We start from the raw sequence: 20,704 nt of genomic DNA, 5'->3' as shown, positions 1-20,704 counted from the left end.
GAGGGTAGGGAGGGAGCTTTGGGAGGCAGAAATGTTTTGCACAATCATGCAGGTTAAGCATCATACATCAAGACCGCATCATGAACACAGGACAATCAACCTTGTACTGGTACTTCTATTTCTTATAAGCAAAAATTCCAGATACAGCCATAAAACTGTTAACTATGCACATAGTTTTTGCAACATCCTGAGTAGCAGGATGTACCCGAAATAAGAGTATTGGGCATTTTAGGTATCCTACACAATGCGTAATCAATTGATAAATATTATTAGAACAATCAAGTATTGCTTTGCTATAAAATGAGCATAATAAGAAGAATTGATGGTAGGTAGTGAGCAGGATTGACCCACAGGTCCTGTTTGTTGTAACTAGAAGTAAATAGACTCTTTACACTGACTATAGTAGTGCATGGTGTCCTGAAAAGTGGAAGTAAAAGTGACCACGAGCTCCTGCCTGGTACTGTAGCAGCATATAGGTAAAGTTTAAGTGAACTAAGCTTAATTATTGTAATATAATAAATTTTCTATTAATTGCTTTTGCATTGTTGTATGCTGTACTAATTGGTTTAGAATGTATAGCATTTAAAGTTTAAATTGTATAGTAATTATTTTTAAGGCTTGTAAAATTTAAACAACTATATTAACTGCTTAAAGTTTGCAATAAATAAGAAAGTGGTCAAGTCTCTCTGGAGTGTCCTGGTTTCCCTCAGATCTAAAATAAATCAAACCACATGACAATACTATGCAGTGCAGATATACTCAAAGTAACAATGTACTTGCCATTCATACCCTGCAGGTTTTCTGTTAATGATGTGTTGTATTTGGCAGTTAAGAATCACTACAGACCAGCTGTATCAATGTCCTCTCACAAATCTGGCTTGCACCTCTGAGCTCTGTTTTCTTTGGCCAGGATTATAATCCTATTTGGTCTGAGCCATTTTAAGCATGATCCAGCATCATATTAATTGTATCTTTACAGCACTCTACAGATATTATTGCAACATCTCTGAGAGATACATAAGAAATATTCCCATTACGAAGAGGGGAAAGCAAAGCAGAAAACCTAAGGGAATGGTCCCATGTGAGAGGAGTCCAATGGAGTTTCCAGCTCAGACTGTAAGGCCACATGTTTCAAAAAGAGCTTTCTCTAATTCAGTTATGCAAAAATTAGAGATGGAGCAACATTTTGAATTGAAGGTGCCAACACCTTTGAATTTCAGGAGGAACATGATTTCGGGTCACAATGCCACCCAATGAGATTTGGCCTCTGTGCCCCTCCATAATCATTGTAAGAATGATCTTATGGGTAGTGCTACAGTGCATAGTACCTTTTGCTTTCTTTACTTTTATTTTTCTGATTTTTCTTTGAGTTTGCTAAGCAGGCTGCAAGGTATAGAATTCAAAGCAGTTTGTTGAAAAGCAGTAAAAATACATTATATGGGAGCACCTGAGGGGTAGGGTTTTCAAACAGAATAGATGTCTAGGTACCATAATCATGGACATATTACAGTTTGATCAATCAACACATTCTAATTTTCTGCTTATTAAAAGAGTATCCAGCAATTCATCTCTGTTTAGGGATCTTTGCGCAAAACCTCCACCCTTGAAAGCTGTTTTTCTTCCCTTCTTGGCGTTCCTTCAATTCTGTTCGGTCCTGCTATATGTATCTTCCAGATTCACAACTTGGTAGAAGTAAGTGTGGATGTGATTTGATTGTTCTCTAACAATAAAGGAATAAAATGTAGTAATATCTGTTGACAAGTAGATCGAGAGATTTCAAGCAGAGTTTGACTCATAAAACCAATATTGGGTGAGGACAATCTGCTCTGACCCTGTGAAAGCTCTGTAAGGAGCAAACCATATTGTTGCATTTTATCACTTCATCTCATTCTGTCTGTAACTGTATCATGAATTTTGTAAAGTTGATATATATGAAAAAATATTATGCAGAATTTGAATTTTGAACAGAGAATTTAGAGCCTAACGAGCTAACTTTAAGGTTGAATGAAAAATTCCTCAGCACATCAAACAAATGAAATAATTCATCATAATGATTTATTTGTGAAATTCATGAAGTTGTACTCATAGAACCACAGAAAATAAAAAGATCCGTTAATATTATCTTATATCCAGTTACATGCAGAAATTCATCCACGTGCTAGAGTCTGGTATTGGCATGGAAGGAGAGTGGCGACTTTGACATGGGGGAACCTCCCATTTAGTGTTAAATCTCATGCTTTGAAGCCAGTCCCAGGATTTGTGAGTCCCTGCGGCTGGCAATTATGCAGATGCATCCTCCTTGGCTGCATTTTCCATTTGCCTCCTGGGCGTACTCATTAGATAGCCGAGCTGCTCCGAGCTGGCGTTCCCGAACGCGGCTCCCTTCTGCGGCTCGTGATGCTTTCGCATAGGGACAGCGCAGGCTGGCGCTGCCAGGTGAGCAAAAACTACAACCCCCAAGATGCACCGGGCTCATAGGGGGCGGGGAAGAATGAGGGAGCAACGGTGGCCGATGCGGTCCGCGGGAGCCTCTGTTCCCGTGTAGGCGGGCTCTGTCGGGTACATAGCCAATAGGCTAGGGCGATAGTGGGATGTGCGTAGCCTGGCGGGCGGGCTGCCTGAGGGCTCGGGCAGTGCGGGAATTTCAGAGGGCAGAAGGAGCAGTCGGCCCGGGCCCGGCTCCTGAGACCCAGGAGGTACTTGACGCTGGGGCTCTGGGGAGGCGGGCGCAGCCGGCTGGACCTTCAGCCTCTCCCCCCCCCCCCCCACTCGGGAGCTGGGCTCCGGTCCGGGAAAGGGAAGGGGGAGGCTGTAGCTGTCTCCCCCCCCGAAGAAAAGGTTTGGCCCCACTCGCATCCCGCCGAGGAACAGCCTCCCTCGCCCGCCCTGGGGGCCGATCCCGGCTGGCTCCCCCTCCCGCGCCCATTTACACCCCACGCGGAGGCTTGACTGGAAGGTGTGGAGCGTCATTCCGGCCCCTTCCCCATGGGTGGGACTTGCATCGCCCCCGACCCCGCGGTTCCCCGCTTCTCAGCTTGGGCCCCGCCCTGGCCGTGGGGTTGGAGGCGGGTCACGTGTACACAGGGCCACAGGGCCCGTGCAGATAAGGGCGAAGCGTGTTTCTTCTCTGGGGGGACCAAGGAGGGGGACACACACGTGAAATCCATCACCACTGAAGGGGAGAAAAACATAATTTTTACCTTATTAGAAATATATCCTTAAAATCCTGCCCAAATGTGTTAGGATCGGGGACGTCTATCCTATTGCAGCTGGGAGAGTGGAGATGAGTTGGCTTTTTTTTTTTAAAAGCCTTTGTAGGACTCAGAGTTGTACAGGTGTAGGCTCAAGCCCTTTGTCCCCAAAGGATTTCAAAAGAGAGCCCTTCCAGACATGTTCTCTGTCATTGGTATGGGAATTTTGAGTTTCTTCTGGTGAAAAATGTTTTGTGGTGTTTGAAGACTAAGTCTTCTTCCTGATATAAGTTACCCTCACTGAAGTCATTGCTGCTTGAGACAGACATGTATTCCACCACTTAATCAACATTGACTTTCCAGGTCATTTGGGGCCCTAAATGATGATTAAAACAGCAGTCCACCCACTCCTTGTAGAATTACCCCAAATACTTCTTAAGGGCTCCTTTGTAGTGTGGGTGTTGAGTGCTGGTCCAGAGATGTGGAGGTTTTGGGGTTATATCTAATATGGCTTCTAGACATGTTTCCAGGTGATAAAAATATATGAAAGGATTTATCAGTCTGAGTATTGTATGAATGGATGTCAGAAAGTTGAGGGAGATCTGAAATGTCATTGAAGTACAAAAGATTAATGATGTCTGGAGATGGTTTAAATCCAGAATCAGGGAGGTTGCTTCTAAAAGATCTAGGTTTGGCAGGTCTGAGCTGTATTGAGGGATTCAAAAATAAAATGTCTTTGCCTGTGGGAGAAGAGGTCTGTGTCCAGTTTCCCCAGCCTTCTGCTTTCCTTATAAAATATTTTAAAAGCTACCGATATAGGTTCACCCTGCTTAGTTTGAACATAAATACTGAGAGGCAAGAACTTTTAAATAGCTGTAACTGAAGCAATTACTTTGCTGCCAATTGATTTTTAATAACCCCAGTTAATCTGAGATGTGCAGCATTATTCTAAACATGTAACAGAAGGCCTGAGGGAGGAAAAAAATTATTGTATAAATTAGACCTTCATTTGCTGTAGAAAATAGGGATGTCAACATGTAGTCGACTATATGGTTAACCGATAAATTTCAACTTATCGGTTAATCCTATTGACTACACGCATTCCCCCTTTCCCCACCCTCCCCCTGCAGCAACGAGGTGGGAGTAGTGGGAGCTAAGGATGTTAAAATGCAATTATCTGGTTAATTGTATAGTCTATTAGTTGATAAGCACCACAGCTACAGCGGGGGTAGCTCCAGAGAAGCCAACTTGAACTGGGATTGAGCAGTCCTGGCTTGTGCCAGCTCCAGATCCACCTATGCTGCAGCTCTGCGTTTTAAATGTAGTAAGAGCTGCTGGGCGATTAGCACGAACTGGGACTGTTTGCAGCAGCCAGGGCTGGCCACTATAAACAGAGACTGCTCTGGCACCAGCCCTTTTTCATGGCAGCCAGGATTGGCTGCAGACAGGAGATGCTTCCTGAATGTTCCCCTACCCACGTCCACCCCTAGCTGCTGCAAACAGGGGTTGCTTGGCCGCAACAGAGGCCGGAGGTGGGGAGGGGGGTATACGGCACCCTGGAGATTGTTCTGGGGGGAGCCGGCTTTTAAACCAGATTCCCCTAGTGCCAACTCCTTTTGTCCCCATTACTGCCTCTCAGAGAGACAGCAAGAAGGGAGGGGTACTACAGAGAGCACTGGGTGAGCAGGGACTGCTTGAGTCCCTGCTAACCCTGTGCTTCCTGCAGCACTTCTTTTTTGCACGTTTCAAAAGCAGAAGCACCCGCAGTGGGAACTGGCACAAGTGGGGACTGAAGCAGTCCCTGCTCACGCCATTTCCCACTGTGCCTCTGCCTCCCCAGCCTCCTGCAGAGATGGTACTGGGGGAAATCACCTTTACCGAGTCCCCCCGTCTTGTACTCCCTATGGACAGAGGTTGGTCCACAGCAACAGTCTCTGTCTGTGGGGAGCTTGGACCTCCTGCGGACAGGAGCTGCTGCCACAGACGAGACTCTGTCCATGGTGGGCCCAGACTAGCCACAGACAGGCGGTTCTGTGAGAGGCAGAGTGGCTTCCCTTCATGGGGTGCTTGGACCCCCCATGAACAGGGGCTTCTGCTGTGGACCAACCTCTGTCTGCAGTGAACCCAGGCCACTGTGGATAGAGGCTGCTTTGCGGCAGCCTCCCCTGTCGCCGCCGCTGCCTTTGATAAAGACAGCAGGGTGGAGGGGCAGGCGACACCATGAAGCTGGGGCTGCGGGGAACTGGCTTTTAAGCTGGCTCCCCCCAACACCATCTCTTGCCTGTCCCCCCCTTGTTACCTGTGTAGGAGGCAGCAGTGGGGGGGGCAGGTGGGTCCCCAGAGCGGGCACACAAGAGGAGCCTGCTTGAAAGCAGTCTCCCCATGTGTATCTGCTTCATACTGCCCTCTCACTCTCTGTGCTGCTTCCATGAACAGGAGCTGGTCAGCAGCAGCATCCTCTGTCCGCAGGGGGTCTGAGGTCCCCAGGGACAGAGGCTGCTGCTGTGGACTAGACTCTTGTGTGTGGGGAGCTTGGGTGCCCTGCGGACAGGGACTGCTGCTGCACTGCTACCTCTGTATCAGAGGTAGCAGCGTGGGGTGGCAGGCAGCTGTCTGCGTGGGGAGGTGTTTTTTAAATTGGCTACCTTGGCAGTCCATCTCCTGCCTGTTATCCTGTGCTGCTGCCTCTGATAGAGAGAGAGAGAGCGAGCGAGCGAGCAGCGCGGGGTGGCAGGGAGCATCCTGGGAGTGAGGCCGAGATCACACTGGCTGCCAGCCCTGCCTCCGAGGACAATCGAATAGTCTGTAGCCACTAATATTTCATGCTGTTACACATCTATTCAGTTTCACAATATCTAACATCCCTAGTAAAAATTACTGGTTTTGATTCTGGAAATATATGAAATATTTGTGGCTATTATGGTGCCTTTAAGAAATCATCAAGAATACATCCCTTGTTTTGAATAAAACCTCAAATTCTAAAACTGCACACAATTTAAATGAAGTATTTCAGAAGTTTAAAAAGTGTCTTTTTGTGGAGAAGAGGAAGGATTTTTTTTTCTGGAAGATTTGAGGAGTTCTCCATAGGGATGTTAAATGTCAGTTAATTGAATAGTCGATTAACGTCATGAATTCTTATGGGTTACTTGGTTATTCCATAGTCCCCAGGGGCTCACTCTTGAGGAGCTGGTCCATGAGGGGAACCAGTTTAAAAACCAACTCCCCTCGTGGACTGTCTGTCTCATCCCACTCTGCTGCCTCTGATACAGAGGCAACAGCACAGGATGGCAGAAGCCCCTGTCCAGTGGGGTCTGAGCTCCCAGACCCAGACTGAGGTGGGCTACCTGCCTATCTGGCTCCTAATACACTTTAAAGACAGAGCCACAGCAGGGGTAGGTCCTGGACCCAGTGCAAGCTAGGACTGAGCTGGGCTGCTGGACAGCCTGCTAAAAAAAATTATTGGGTGGGAGAGGGGAAGGGATGCATGTAGCCTATAGCATTAACCGATACGCTTTTGCTCGTCCATTAATGGACTACACTATTGCATCCCAAATTCTGCAATGAGTAAGTGGTATAAATAATGTGCAGATTTCATGTCTTTCTATAACTGCCTATTGACTAAAAGGATCATAGGTTAGCAGCACTGTCCTCTCTATGCTGAAAGATCCTATTGAAATAATCAAATCTAAAAATGACAGTTTTTAGACAATTAGGAAAGAACCAGATCAGAAAAGAATTCAGCAGTATAGTCATTCTGAATGGCCACATACAGAAATACTTCCTTAAAATGAATTTGATTTATATTCATTTGACTTCTACTGAGAATGGTAGAAAACACAACCTGGGAAATGCCTACTCAAGCTTATTTAAGAGCACAACAGTAGTACAGATTGCATTTATAAAAAGATCACTGATGAGATAAAATTGCTAAATTGTATGTACATCTCAAGCATAGCATGTGGAGAAGCAGTGACCTTGTATTCTCTAAAGTGGTTTTGGAGAAGAGTTCAAACATCCCTCTACTTCTGTTGTAATTTTTCTATTTGTTAGGAGCAAAATATAATATAATTCTATGCAATTTCTGAGCACACAGCCCTCTACAGTGGGGCAACCATATTCTTTAAAAATATATTCCTGTCAGTTAGCAGGGTCAAATATTTTCAGTACTTCAGAGACAGTATAATATATGACATCTACATAGCATTGTACATCCAAGGATTTCAAAGCACTTTGAGTGTGAATGCAATTAAGTTTCACAATATTCTTGAGAGGTAGAAAATAGAAACCTTTGTTATCTCTCTTTGGAGAAATGGGAGGTGCTGGTTAGCCAAACATTCTGGTTGGTTAACAGTTATAATTACCAATGGAATACCAATTTTCAAAGGATTAGTATACAATAAAAATGAAAGTATAAAACAGTATACAGGTACTCACCAATCTAGTAGTGATACTGCACTGCATAGTGGTTGGTTTCTTGAAGCACTTAGGTCAGGGGTGGGTAAAAGCCTGTCAGCAGGCCAGGCCCTCTTAGCTCTTTGATCCAGCCCTTGCAACAGTTCCTGGCCCTCCCTCCTTTAGTCTCATGCGAGTCCTTTAAATAGTAGCGGTTAAAAAGGCTCGTGGCTCCCGGCCCCAGAGCTAGTGTGTTGCTTGAAATCCAGGGATGCAAAAGCCCTTTCAACTTCTATTGAAAGAGCTTGTGCCGTCCTCACAGCTGTTAGGCGATGTCAGCCATAGGGAAGGCATGAGCCCTTTTAAATAGAAGCAGTTGAAAGAGCTCTAGTATGCCACCTCTTAGGCAATGCACTAGCAGGGAGGCCAGGTGCAGCAAACCCTTTCAAAAGCAGGAGTTGAAAGGGCTCGTAGCTCCCACCCCCTGCTAGCGTGATGCCTGGGAGTGCAGGGGAGGTGGGAGCCCTTTCAACTCCTGCTATTTAAAGGCTTCACTCCTTCCAGGGCAGCCCGCAAACACTTCAAAAACATTTTGAAGTGGCCCCCCTTCAAAAATTATTGCCCACTTTGACTTAGGTGTAGACAGGTGACTTACTGTATAGAAAACTTCATCGTATGACACTATGTATCATTATAGGCTAGGGATGTAACTGTTTAGCCAGTTAACCAGTGGAGACTGGAGCAGTTCCTTGCCAGGGCAGTTCTAGCCCTGCAGGGGTCCTGCCATGAGCAGGGGATGCTCCGGTCATCCAGAGCAGCCTCTTTTCATAGCGCCCTTCCCTCCCCCCACAGGCAGGGGCTGCTCTGACTGGGCTGGAGCAGCCCCCTGCACCACCAACCATCCTCATTTAATCAGTTAACTGGTTAAACAATATGTTTATTGGGGGCAATAGATTATTTTTCCTCGCAAAGGTTATGTTTACACTGAAATAAAATACCTGTGCTCTGGCTGTGGCTATCTTGGGGCTCCTGGTGGTCAGTCTGTGGGGCTACAGTTGATGTGTAGATGTTTGAGCCTGAGATCTTTGACTGTCTCTCATTGTGGGACACTTCAGGAACCAAAAAATCTATGATGATGTAGGAAATTTCAAGTTGTCTAAGTCTGTATTAAACATATGTCCTACTGTGGTGTTAGTTGGGTATTATGCTGTTCTGTATGTGTGATTTTTTTACTCTAATTTGAATACATTTTATTTGTTCATACCTTAACACCCCCCCTACACTTTCATTTTGTTATAATTTTCCTGCTATGTAAATACTGATACTACTACAGGCAGTCCCCGGGTTACGTACAAGATAGGGACTGTAGGTTTGTTCTTAAGTTGAATTTGTATGTAAGTTGGAACTGGTACATATTGTAGGGGAAACTCTAGCCAAACATTTCTCCAGAGCTCAGTTTTATTCTCCCACACCTCACTTCCCTCAGTCCTTTATTCTCAAGCTGAGGTGTCTGCTGAGAAAAGCCGCTCTACGTCTCCCTGGTCTGCTGGGGGGAAGCAGCTAGTGCGGGGTTGCCTCACCCCGTTTGTAAGTAGGGATCCGATGTAAGTTGGATCCATGTAACCCGGGGACTGCTTGTATATTGTAAAATAACTGCAGTAGTCCTCCCTAAAGGTGAGTGATTTTGGGGCATCATTTTGTAAAGCATTTTAAGATAATATGGAATTAATATTTATTTTTAAATATGCAAATTTTATTTCGTGGTTAATTGTATATGACTGACAGAGAGAGAGATGCTTTGAGACAAGGGATGTCCTTCAGATATGCCGAGGGAAATAGTCCAGTGATGTATCTAAAATTAAATTAAAAGTACAGTGGTCCACAACTTTTAACGTCCATTCAATCTTAGCAAATTATGTACAACACCAAAAGTAGCAATAAAAGGCATTTTATTTTCTTTCCTTTTTTTGATGTTTACCTTGTCTCTTCAAATGTTTTTGTCTTAATAATATGTTGTAATTGGCTACAATTGCTTCCACTCCCAAAATCTTCCTGTATGTATACTGGATTACTTCTGAGAAGGTTCATACCTGAACACATGATCTCAAATGCAGAAGTATGGGGAGCCAGAGCTTCAGTACTTCCAAAGGCCAGGTTTTTTGCAAAACAGTGCTTGTCTTTTGTGTTTTGTCCTTTTAAAACTACAGTTGCATGGCATCTGACCCAGTGATAGCTTGACCAACTTGTGAGTGGGCACAATGCCATCCTAACACATGGTTTAGTTGACTGTCTACATTCATGCCCATCTATGCGTATCTAGTGTATTTAAGTGTATGATTCTCAGCTGGAAACAGTCAATCTCTGTCCATTCCGAGCTTTCACTTTTATGGTTAAAGGGATGTCATGTTGACTGTCTTTAATTTTCGTATTTAACTTTTGGATGATGAAAACTTGGGGGAGGAAGCACTCTTTGCTAAGCCCTCTTGTGGGGTTAGTTGAATAAACTGTTTTGCTCCTTGTAAGCAAGTTTGTCAGCAGCAGATCTAATGGTGACATTACATGGTGGAATAGATTGATTAACTCTTGATTAATAAAGCTAATAATATATATGTTGAATATAAGCTGCTCAGATTCTATCTCTTTGTGAAAATGTGGCAGCACTGGTCACTAAATCATTTTCTGAAGTCAGGTATATTATGGTGGGGAAGAAGTAGTAGTAGTTCCTGGTGTTTGTGGATCAGTCTCTTTCAGACCAGCCAGGTTAGATCATGTAACATTTTAATTTGTACAAATCACACAAGTCAGATTTCTCCTCGGTTATAAATGGGGGGAAAATCTTTAACTTGAATCCTATACTATTGTATCTCTTTAAGAAAAAAACGCAAGGATTAAGAGAAACATTTTAAGAGGACCAAATGCAAATTTGGGTAAACTTCTGTTTTATAAATTAAAATAAAGTGTCACAAAGCTGTATCTGGAATATATATAAAATTTGGTGTTACAGTAATAGCTTGAAATATTGGATATCAATTAAAAGTTTAAAAACCTGCATTTTGGATACTAGAAGGTTCAGCTGTGACAGGTGTGAGTAATAGTATTGAATGGCTCTTAGCAATAATTTTAGAGGTACCCTTATCTTGTGGTAGTGATTTCTAATTTGTTCTTTGCTGATGTGTGTACGTGTGCTATGAGTTAAGTGTATTTCTATTATCTAATGAAATTGTGCATGTTTAGGATGCTCCTGTAGAGTAGAACAATATATTATTTCTTTTACTTTGGGAATGGGACATGAAAGCATTTTTAAGACATTTTCTTTTTCCTCTAAGTGGCCCATTTCCTGGATGCCGAATTTTTAGGTAGGGGGCATGACTTATTTGCCAGTAACTGGTGCTCGCAGCTGATGGGAACATGATACTTATACTCCATGATTCCAGGAGACTGTTGCTTAGTCTGACATGGCACTAGGCTGCTTGGGGGGAAAAGGAGTTGCTATTCAGACCAGGGAACTGCAGGAAGGGACTATGATGCTTGGGACTACTGCTACAGTTGGAAGGCATGCAGTTTCTGTGATGTGGGGAGCTGGAGAGAGGGCCTCATAAGTGTCTTACAGCCAGGAGGGGAAGCTGATGAGGCGGGAACAGAAGTCCAGCAACACCCAGGGGGAGAAGAGACAAGGAAAAAGAGGGCACCGGGGATCCAGAGAGGAAGTTGCTGAAATGTGGGAATGAAACACTTTCCACTTCGTCGCAAATATGACACAGACATCATAGGACTACTTAAGAACTAGGATAACATAGAAGCAATACAAATCATTATTCTGCTGTCTAGGAACCTCCCAAATTGAGCATTGTTGTTATAAAGCCCAGTTATAACAGTATTTTTTTTTATAAGTAGGCTTTGGGTGCGATTATATTGCTGCTGTCATTATCCTAAAGAAGATACAGATCAAGTTCTATGTAAAACACATTAAGAAGGCCTTTTCACATGAATGATGTATATGCATTCCTTGACACGTAATGTCCAAACAGTCAAGACACAGAAATAATTGATTAAATGAAAATTTGATTCTTGTCTCATTGGAGAACTCAAACAGGCTTATTGTCTAGTGAAGGGTCTCGGCCCTTCTGAAGGGTGACATATTTATTTAACTGTGATGAAGCCACTAAGTTAATAGTTTCAAAGTGTTGTTTTCCTAACCTGTGATTTTAAGGTCAGGAGGCAAAAATAAAGTTTTTATTCAGAACTTTTAAACAAGAGGCTATCTTTTTAAGTGTTGAGCTTTCTAGATTATTGTAAATGTTTTTCTGAGTTACAGTAAGTCAACTGTTGCATTTTTGATAGATTCAGATTTCTGGGAGAACATTAGATGATTACTTGAATAGTTCTTACAGGTGTTTGATCTTTGTGGCATAATGCCAATCACAAAGTTTACTGAAAACATGGTTATGGAGAAAGTTGAGAGTTCTTTTTTTAGGCTCTTTTTCTAGCTTCAGGACTCCTATTTTTGAAGAAATGGACTACATGAAACATTTGTAAATACAATAAGCTTTATGAAGCCTTTATATCACAGCTAAATATATTTTCATATTGTTAGCTCATAATTAATTATCAAATGAAATAGATTCTGTAATTCTCCAGTATGAATTAAGTTATGCAAAGCCTGCTAATACAGAATCTTTTGTTTTGAAGCTTCCTCTTTTACTTTTTATCAGATTTTTAATAATCTGAAATTTTTTTTTCTGATCCCTGAAGAAATATGCATTGCTTTTCACCTAGGATTCATGCCTACAGGATTACCTTGCACATTTCTTTAAATTGTTAAAAAGTAACAATTTGGCAATTTAAACAACCCATCATTGCTGTGTGGAAGTCTGTAATGAGCAAAGAAAGCATAAAAAACTGGCATATGGAGTATAATAAGGATGTGAAAGGAAAATCTGCTCAGTTTATAACCCTGGCATTTACTTCTTATAGTGAAAATGCCATATATAAAGAAGACATCTGGAAAAAGAGGTCCTGTGAAGAGGAAGCTTGCAGAAGAGTTTGCTCCTGGAGAGGTGTTAACAGACACGTCAAAAAAAGAGTGGAAATTAGGCCTGCCTATAGGTCAAGGTGGCTTTGGATGCCTGTATCTTGGTAAGCTTCTGTGAACCAAACTATCTCTTTCTAAAATGAAGGTTTGAAGTGTTTCTCTCCTCTTCAAAATTGGGATAATAGATTATAAAGACAGTCTTCAAACTAACAGCATTTTTGTTAGAGCTGATGTTTAGTTTTTTTTTTCTTGCAGAATGGAGAGATGTAGGTGAAGATAGTTATTAGAGGGTATTAAAGATATAGTCATGAATAAGTTGTTTGGAAGTCCCTCATGGTTCTTACTCTATCCCTAGCTACGTCATATGAGAAATCATATTTTTTTCTTAGCTGAAGTGACAGTCTCTCTTCCATATAAATCATTCATTTTCTTTATACTATTTTTCAAATGTTTGTAGATAGATTTAATAATTTCCCCTTCCCCATATTTAATTAGCTTAGTATCTTAATTGCTATTGCACTTTTAATTAAAATTTAGTACTTGTGAGAGCTTGTGGTGTGGCACCAGCATTTCAGGTATCCCCACTCTGCCCTGGCATGGCATATCAACTCTGACTTTGGAGGACTATCTGTAGACATGAGATGATAGCTCAGTCTCCATGATAATTTGATCTTTAATTTCTGTCTGCTGGTTTTATTTGTCATAAGGATACTTGGTACCTAAATACTAAATTTGAGACTACTGACTCATTTGATACAGGATGTTGACCAGCCAACAGATGACAGCATTCCGCTTCTTTGCAGGGTTGCATTTGAACCTGGGTCAAGTGCTTGATATTACATAACCAATTCCCTGCAATATGTATGAAATACCCTGACAGTGAAATTCTTGGATTTCATTTTGTAATGCTGTCTATTTGACTATGAGAAAATGTGCAGAAAATAATGCATTTTTCTTTAATATAGCACCTAATCCTTAAATGTATCTGTTGTTTGAATAAATGGACAGTATGAAGATCTTCCTGTCATGGCTGTCATTCTACACACCAATGCTGAGGGGATGAAAATTTAGACGCATACACTAGGCAAGGACCCTTTTGACTGTAGTATATTCAGTCAAGTGTGTGACATGATGTCTTGCCTCTCTTCCCAATGTTTGTGTCATGATTGCATTGAATTCTGTGGCATGTAGTCAGTAATTGATTACAAAATCATTTGGTAAATCAAAGTGCTCCTAACAAGAATTGGTAACAGTAGGAGAGGATTAAGCACTGTCTTGAAGAGAAGGCAGATGCCAAGCAGGGTTTCTAGCTTACCATTGCTGCATGTTTTGCCCATTCCGCTTGTAGACCTCTGCTCATTTTATACAGTTGTGTGCATTAATTAGTTGCCTTTTCCTTCAAGCATAATCATGCTCCCTCTGAGAGAGCCTCTTTTCCTGTGCCCAGTCTCCCTGTATATCTGGTATTTTAAAATTGTCTGTCATGGAATCCCCCATTAACACTCCACCTGTGGAGTTTCTATAAGTCAGACAAGCTGAGAATTGGAAAATAGCAAAAAAGTATTTTTGGATATGTGAGATCTTGCTTACTATGTGTATGCCATACTGTAAATTACGCATTACCTGTAAGTCACTGGTGATGATACAACTGAATGGCAAGGAGTTGGGTGGAATACTTCATCATTTTATATGTCTGTAGTGGGAGAAATCAAGACAGAAATTTAACTTGGTTTTCTGCATAATTCTACCATCAAGCTACTGAACACTTCATACTTGTATTAATATTTAATTATTTTGCAGAATAGTTACCCAAATGACATAACACGAACCTCTCTAGTCCAGCAACCTCAGGACCTGACTGCTGCCAAACCAGAGGATTTGCCAAACCATGGGAGGTCTCTCTTGTCCAGCAGCATTACCAACACTTACACTGCTTACAGGACTCTTAGAAGACATTTAGGGATAAATTAGAGCTAAATATCAGATCAGCACACTGAGAGCCAGGACTGGTGATTGTAAACAGACTTTATGGGACTGCGGGAAACTTGGCCACACCTATGATAAGTGGACATCTGGTTAATTAAAATAATTCCAGACCACAGATGTTGCTGGACTAAAGAGCGTCAGATTAGAGAGGTTCAACCTGTAATAGTTGTATTTGTTTTATGATAGTTGCATCTCATTCTACTGATACACTTCATATTTTAACAGCTGATGTTAATTCTTCAAAATCGGTTGGCAGTGATGCACCCTATGTTATAAAAGTGGTAAGAGAAACTTTGAATTTATTTATTCTCTCATATAGTATATTTACCATGAAACATCCCCTCAGCAGGAATGAGTATTGTCATACAGTGTGAGTTAGGGATGTTAAATATCGGTTAATTGAATAGTCGAGTAACTTAATGAATTCTTATCGGTTAGTTGACTATTCTGTAGTCCCCGAGGGTTGCGCCAGAAGGCATTGCACTCCAGCCTCACTCCTGGATAGCCCCCTGCCACTCCATGCTGCTGCCTCTATATCAGAGGCAGCAGCGCAGAATGCCAGGCGGGAGCTGGTCCGCGAGGGGAGCCGGTTTAAAACCCAGCTCTCTTCGTGGACTGGCTATTTGTCGCTCTGTGCTGCTGCCTCTAATGAAGAGGCAGTGTGGGGTGGCAGCAGCCCCTGTCTATGGGGGAATCTGAGCTCCTGGACCCAGTGCAAGCCAGAACTGAGCTGGGCTGCCTGCTTGCCTGGCTCTTAATACACTTTAAATGCAGAGCCACAGCAGGGGTAGGTCCCGGAGCTGGCATGAGCCGGGACTGATTCGGGCAGTTGGTAAAGTCTGAACACAGCCTGGGTATATAGGGCAGTTGATAAGGAATTGAAAATGACCTGAAGGTTATGGTTCTGAATGACGCTTAGAATGATAATGTTATTAAAAGTGGCAGAATGGAGGAAGAAATTAGGATTACAGAGGGAACATCAGGAATTTAGTGTTAATTTTAAGTTAATGACAAGATATCAAGACAGGTTGAGATGTAATAAAAAGTGACAGATCAGAAGTAAAAGGGCAGGTCTGAAAGTCACCAGCACAAATCCGGTAGTTGATAAAATGACCCAGATCATGCAGCACAACTGTTTACTTTACACCACTCAGGCAGCACAGACTGGATTAAATGACAGCAAATGACTACTGGAGATCTTCCTTCTGGTGTAAAATTGGTATAGACAGTAGGTATGTGATAGTGTTTACATTTAAATGGTTAACCGATGAACCTAGACAGCCGCACAGGAGTGGAGGGGGAGACAGCTCTGCAGGAGCCGGGGCTTTCAGGGAACTGGCTCCTGCCTGCTCTCCCCTGCCCTGCTGCTGCCGTGGTGCCCCCCCCCCCCCCCTTCCCTGCATGTGAACATGTAACGGCTGAAAAATTCAGCCGTTACATGTTTACAAAAAAAAAATGTGCCTATTAGCCTCTTCCCCTTGTTTCAGGAGTAAATGGGGTGAAGGCCAGGGGAATTGCACAGCTTTGCTGCACCAATCCTACACTAACGTCCTTCAGGAATTTTATAGTAGGCATAAATTAGACTAGCGCTATGACTGCACCAACTAGTGTTAGGGTGCTGAATTAGAGTTGCAGCTAATTTTTGTGTGTGTCTATATCTTGTGCCAAGATGGAACTCAGACACAAGAGAACTGAGCCTAGTATGAGTTTGTAACCAAAAAAACCCCTTAGTTTAAATACTGAAGTATAAGTGAATATCTAACCTTTGAATCAGAAAAAGTGTTGCTATTTAGTTTTTTCACCTAGTTCTGGAATGGAGAAAAAGTATACATAAAATTATGTTTTGGTTGCTCCCAATGGAGAAAATAAACTATATAGTACTTCGTAGTTAATGATAATAAATTCTTGCAACTATTGGCTAAAGTTTGTAGTAATAAGTATTACATTAATGTTTTTCCAGTTTAACATGCTCTTTTCCCAACCTTGTTGAGAAGTAGGTTACATTGGATTACTCTGAATGTGTCCCTAATTTGATCCACTCTTATTTGCTGAACTAGAGGAGGTCAATAATATATAACAGCATTACCAACACTTCCGCTACAGAGGGTATGTCTAGACTACAGGGATTTTTCAAAAAAAGTGGCCTTTTTTTGAAAAATCTTACCTTTGTCTAGACTGCCACCGTGTTCTGTCAACAGTAAATTGAAAGAACGCAGCTGTTTTGTTGACTGTGGAAAACCTTGTTTTATGAGGAATAATGCCTTTTTCGAAAGTGCTCTTTCGAAAAAAGGCGCTATGTAATGCAAACTGAGCTTTTTCGAAAGAGAGCATCCAGACTTGATTGCTTACTTTTTCGAAAGTACCGATTGTAGTCTAGATGCTCTTTTTCAAAAGTATCTTTTGAAAGTATTTTTCGAAAAAGGTGTGTATTGTAGACGTAGCCTTACTGGGCTCTTAAAAGACATTTAGGGGTAAATTAGGGCTAAATAACAGCAAAGAACACTGTGTGTGAGGACTAGTGGCTCTAAACAAATTTTATGGGACTACAGGAAACTTGGCTACATCCATGATAAGTGGACATGTAGCTAACTAAAATCATGTCAGACCACAGATATTGCCGCTCCAGAGTGCCAGGCTAGAGAGGTTCACCCTGTATGAACTTTTTTCCTGAGTCTGATTTATATCACTTTATTTTCCCTCTGTCTTCTCATTTGTACAGCAGCAGTGAAATCTACTGCACTAGTAGACCTACTGTGAAAAAGTATAAATGTTATAGTAGATTTTATTCCAATTTAAAGATCAAATTAATTTAGAATAAAACAGTCCATTTTGATCAGTATATCACTTCAGAAGCAGTGTGTCATGTCATGTGAACTATAAAATATCCTTTTTTGACAATTGGTTGTGAGCTTGTGGTTGGAAATAATCATTAGCTGCAAAGTGGCATTTTACATGATAAGAAATACAAGATATTATAACACTCTTTTGTTGTGCTTTAATAACCGAATTGCCATTTGACTGTGTTTGTAGTACTTCTACTAATAAACTCCCTGAAAATTATTCACTTGTTTTTATTACTATGTATTCAGGATATTTTTGCACCAGTATGAAGTGCTTAGCACCCAAATTATTGTATTGTTGCTGTCTTCTCTACTTGTTAAGCAGTTAGTACCCTTTTTTCTTCTCTCCCACTCTATTAATTCAAACATTCTGTTCTGCTGATGTTTGTTATATCTACATGAATGATCCCTAACTTGTTGCACTTAATCTATGTGCAGAATATATTTTCTGATAATGTATAGGTAAATTTGTTTGGTTTAAAATGCTATTTTTAAAGCAAAATCACACATTTTAAAATTAATTGGTCAGCCTTTTTTGTTACAAATGATCTTTGTAACAGAAAACTCTTCAAGCCTTCTATGGAGTTGAAATTAATTGAAATCTTGTACCTGATCTGTGTTTGAAAAAATTGTTGTTAAGCTTAATTATCATGTTTAATTATTACAGCTGCATAGGCAAATATATGGTCAAGTCAGCAGCTCAGGTGGCTGGGTCTGTTGTGATATCCAGCCAATCACCATCCTTTTTCTACAAGATTGTATGTGACAATTCTGTTTGTTATAATGAGGGTGATCTAAAGAAGACTGGATCAATGCTAGAGTTCTCAGAGGTAGATTACTTGGCACAATTGATCTTTAAAGGTTCCATGATTGCCTGCCAGCCTGGGTATCAGTAACTGGAAAAATTGTCCATCACAGTTCAGCCTCGGCCAACTGTAAACCAAGGTGGGGTAGTGGTTCCCAACCTTTTTTATATTGCGGATAGGCAAACCCATTCACAAACTCTTTTGGTGGACCAGCAACATTTTATTTGCATGTTTGTTATGTAAATAATGAATATGCAAATAATATGTTGTCGGTCTGCTTACCCCCAGCCCAGCTCCTTGGTCCCCAGTGCCTAACACTCTTTGACTGACACCTCTACACCCTCTGCCCTTTAACCCCACCCCACCCCCACACTCCGCAGAGCTCCACTGCCCCCTCTAGGGAATGTGACTATTACTGCCACATGGGAAGAGGGAGCAGCCATTGTCAGTGTGCACACTCCCTCCTCCTTCACGTCCCCACACTCCCCAAGCGTGTTTTGCGCCCCTGTGGGTAGAGGTGCGGGGGAGTGCAAAACCACAGTTGGGCTGCTGCTTTACGTGGGTGAGAGGAGAGAGGGAAGTGCCTCCTGCTCCTCTGCTTCCTGCTACCGCCTCAGCTCCAGTGCCGGGCAAAATTAGCTACCACAGCTGCTGAGTTGAGCCACCACAAAAAAACAGCTTGAGCTCTGGCAGCCAGCGGTTCTCGGACTGGCACAGGTCTGCAGACAGGCAGTTGGGAACTACTGACTTGGGGGACTGAGTTAAGGATCACTGGAGAAATTTTGAAAGTGCAGGAATATTAGGTCTTGGAAATGGTCTCCTCTTGTCCAATCCTTCACATTTGTGCTGATCTTCTTAACAGACTTCTAAATCAATAAATAATTGCAAATTAAGGTCTGATTAAATTCATCCTAGGGTACTTGAGGAGCTAGCTGAAGCAATCTTAAAACTGTTAGCAGTTACCTTGAAGCACTCCTGAAGAATGGGTGAGCTCCCAGAAGACTGCAGAAGGACAAACATCTCTCTCTTTAAGAAGGGAAAAAATAGAGGCCCTAGGTAATAACTTCAGTACCTGAAAAAATACTGGAACAAATAATTAAGCAATCAGTTTGTAAGCATCTAGAGATATAAGCAGTGGAGATCCATAAGCACCCATTTTGGATTTAGTACTATTTAGTATTTTCATCAATGACTTGGATAATGGAATGGAGTATATACTTAAAAATCTGGGTGACACCAAAGTGGGAGGGGTTGCTAGAACTTTGGAAGACAGGATTAAAATTTAAAATGACATTAACAAATTGGACAGCTGATCTGAATACAACAAGGTGAAGTTCAGCAAAGATGATAAAGTACAATAGTTAGGAAGGAAAAGTTGAGTACACAACTTAAAAATGGTGAATAATTTGCTGGGTAGTAATACCACTGGAAAGGATCTGGGGATTTTAGTAGATCACAAATGGAATGAGCTGTCAGTGTGAAAAAGGTTAATACAATTTGAGAGTGTATTACCAAGAGAGTTGTATGTAAGAGAGGGAGATAATTGCCGTGTCCTCCTTTGTACTTTGTGAGACCTCAGTTGGCATATGTGTGTCCAATTCTGGGTGCCAGATTTGCAGAAAGATATAGGCAATTAGAGATAATCTGGGTGAGAGCAACAAAAATAATTATAAATGTTTAAAAAACCTGACCTATGAGGAAAGGTTGTAAAAAAAAATCTAAGCATATTTAGTCACGAGAAAAGAAGACGGGGGTTGAGGTTAGGCCCTGGTTCTTATAAGGGACTTCAGTCACCTTGACATTTGTTGGGAAATCAATATAGCAGTACACAGACAATCCGGGAAGATTTGGAGGATGTTGGGGACAACTTCCTGATACAAGTGCTGAAGAAACCAGCCAGCGCCCATGGTCACCTTGACCTACAGCTCACAAACAAGGAGGAATTATGGGAAGTTGATGTGGGTGGCAGCTTGGGCAGCAGTGATTATGAGATGACTAAGGAAGAAAAGAGAGCATCAAAATATAGACTGTGAACTTGAGAAAGCAGACTTTGACTCCCTCAGGGAACTGATGTGCAGGATCCCCTGGGATGCTAACATGAAGGAGAAAGGAATCCAGGAGAGCTGGTTGTATTTTAAAGAAGTCTTATTGAAGGTGTAGAAACAAACCATCCTGCTGTGCAGTGCAAAAAGCAAATATGGTAGGCAATCAGTTTGGCTTAACAGTGAAAACTTTGGCGAGCTTAAACGTAAAAAGGAAACTTACAAGAAGTGGAAATTTGGACAGATGACATGCGAAGAGGATAAATATATTGCTCGAGCATGCAGGGGTGTCATCAGGAAGGTCAAAGTACAATTGGAATTGCAGTTAACAAGCAATGTGAAGAGAAACAAGAAGTGTTTCTATAGGCATATAAGCAATAAGAGGGTAGTCAGGGAAGATGTGGGACCCTTATTG

The 20,704-nt window shown here is 41.9% G+C and overlaps 1 protein-coding gene across 3 annotated transcripts in view; it reads left to right on the top strand.

Annotated features, from left to right (window-relative positions):
• Positions 1-2,537: 2,537 nt before the first annotated feature.
• The window catches only part of VRK1 (VRK serine/threonine kinase 1), a 58,520-nt gene continuing 40,353 nt past the window's right edge, over positions 2,538-20,704 (top strand). For 2 of the 3 annotated variants that reach the window (XM_006123753.5, XM_006123752.5), the window contains exons 1-3: positions 2,538-2,696; positions 12,558-12,719; positions 14,827-14,882. In XM_006123753.5, coding sequence (XP_006123815.2) covers positions 12,563-12,719; positions 14,827-14,882 — 213 coding nt within the window. In that variant the 5' untranslated portion in view covers positions 2,538-2,696; positions 12,558-12,562. Of the gene's footprint in view, positions 2,697-2,794; positions 2,957-12,557; positions 12,720-14,826; positions 14,883-20,704 lie in introns of those variants that run through there. The other variant, XM_075926613.2, reaches the window with a different exon arrangement.

Source organism: Pelodiscus sinensis, chromosome 5 (assembly GCF_052426305.1).
Source record: "Pelodiscus sinensis isolate ZL-2025 chromosome 5, ASM5242630v1, whole genome shotgun sequence".
Classification (NCBI taxonomy): domain Eukaryota; kingdom Metazoa; phylum Chordata; order Testudines; family Trionychidae; genus Pelodiscus; species Pelodiscus sinensis.
This window is presented reverse-complemented; position numbering and strand designations above follow the sequence as displayed.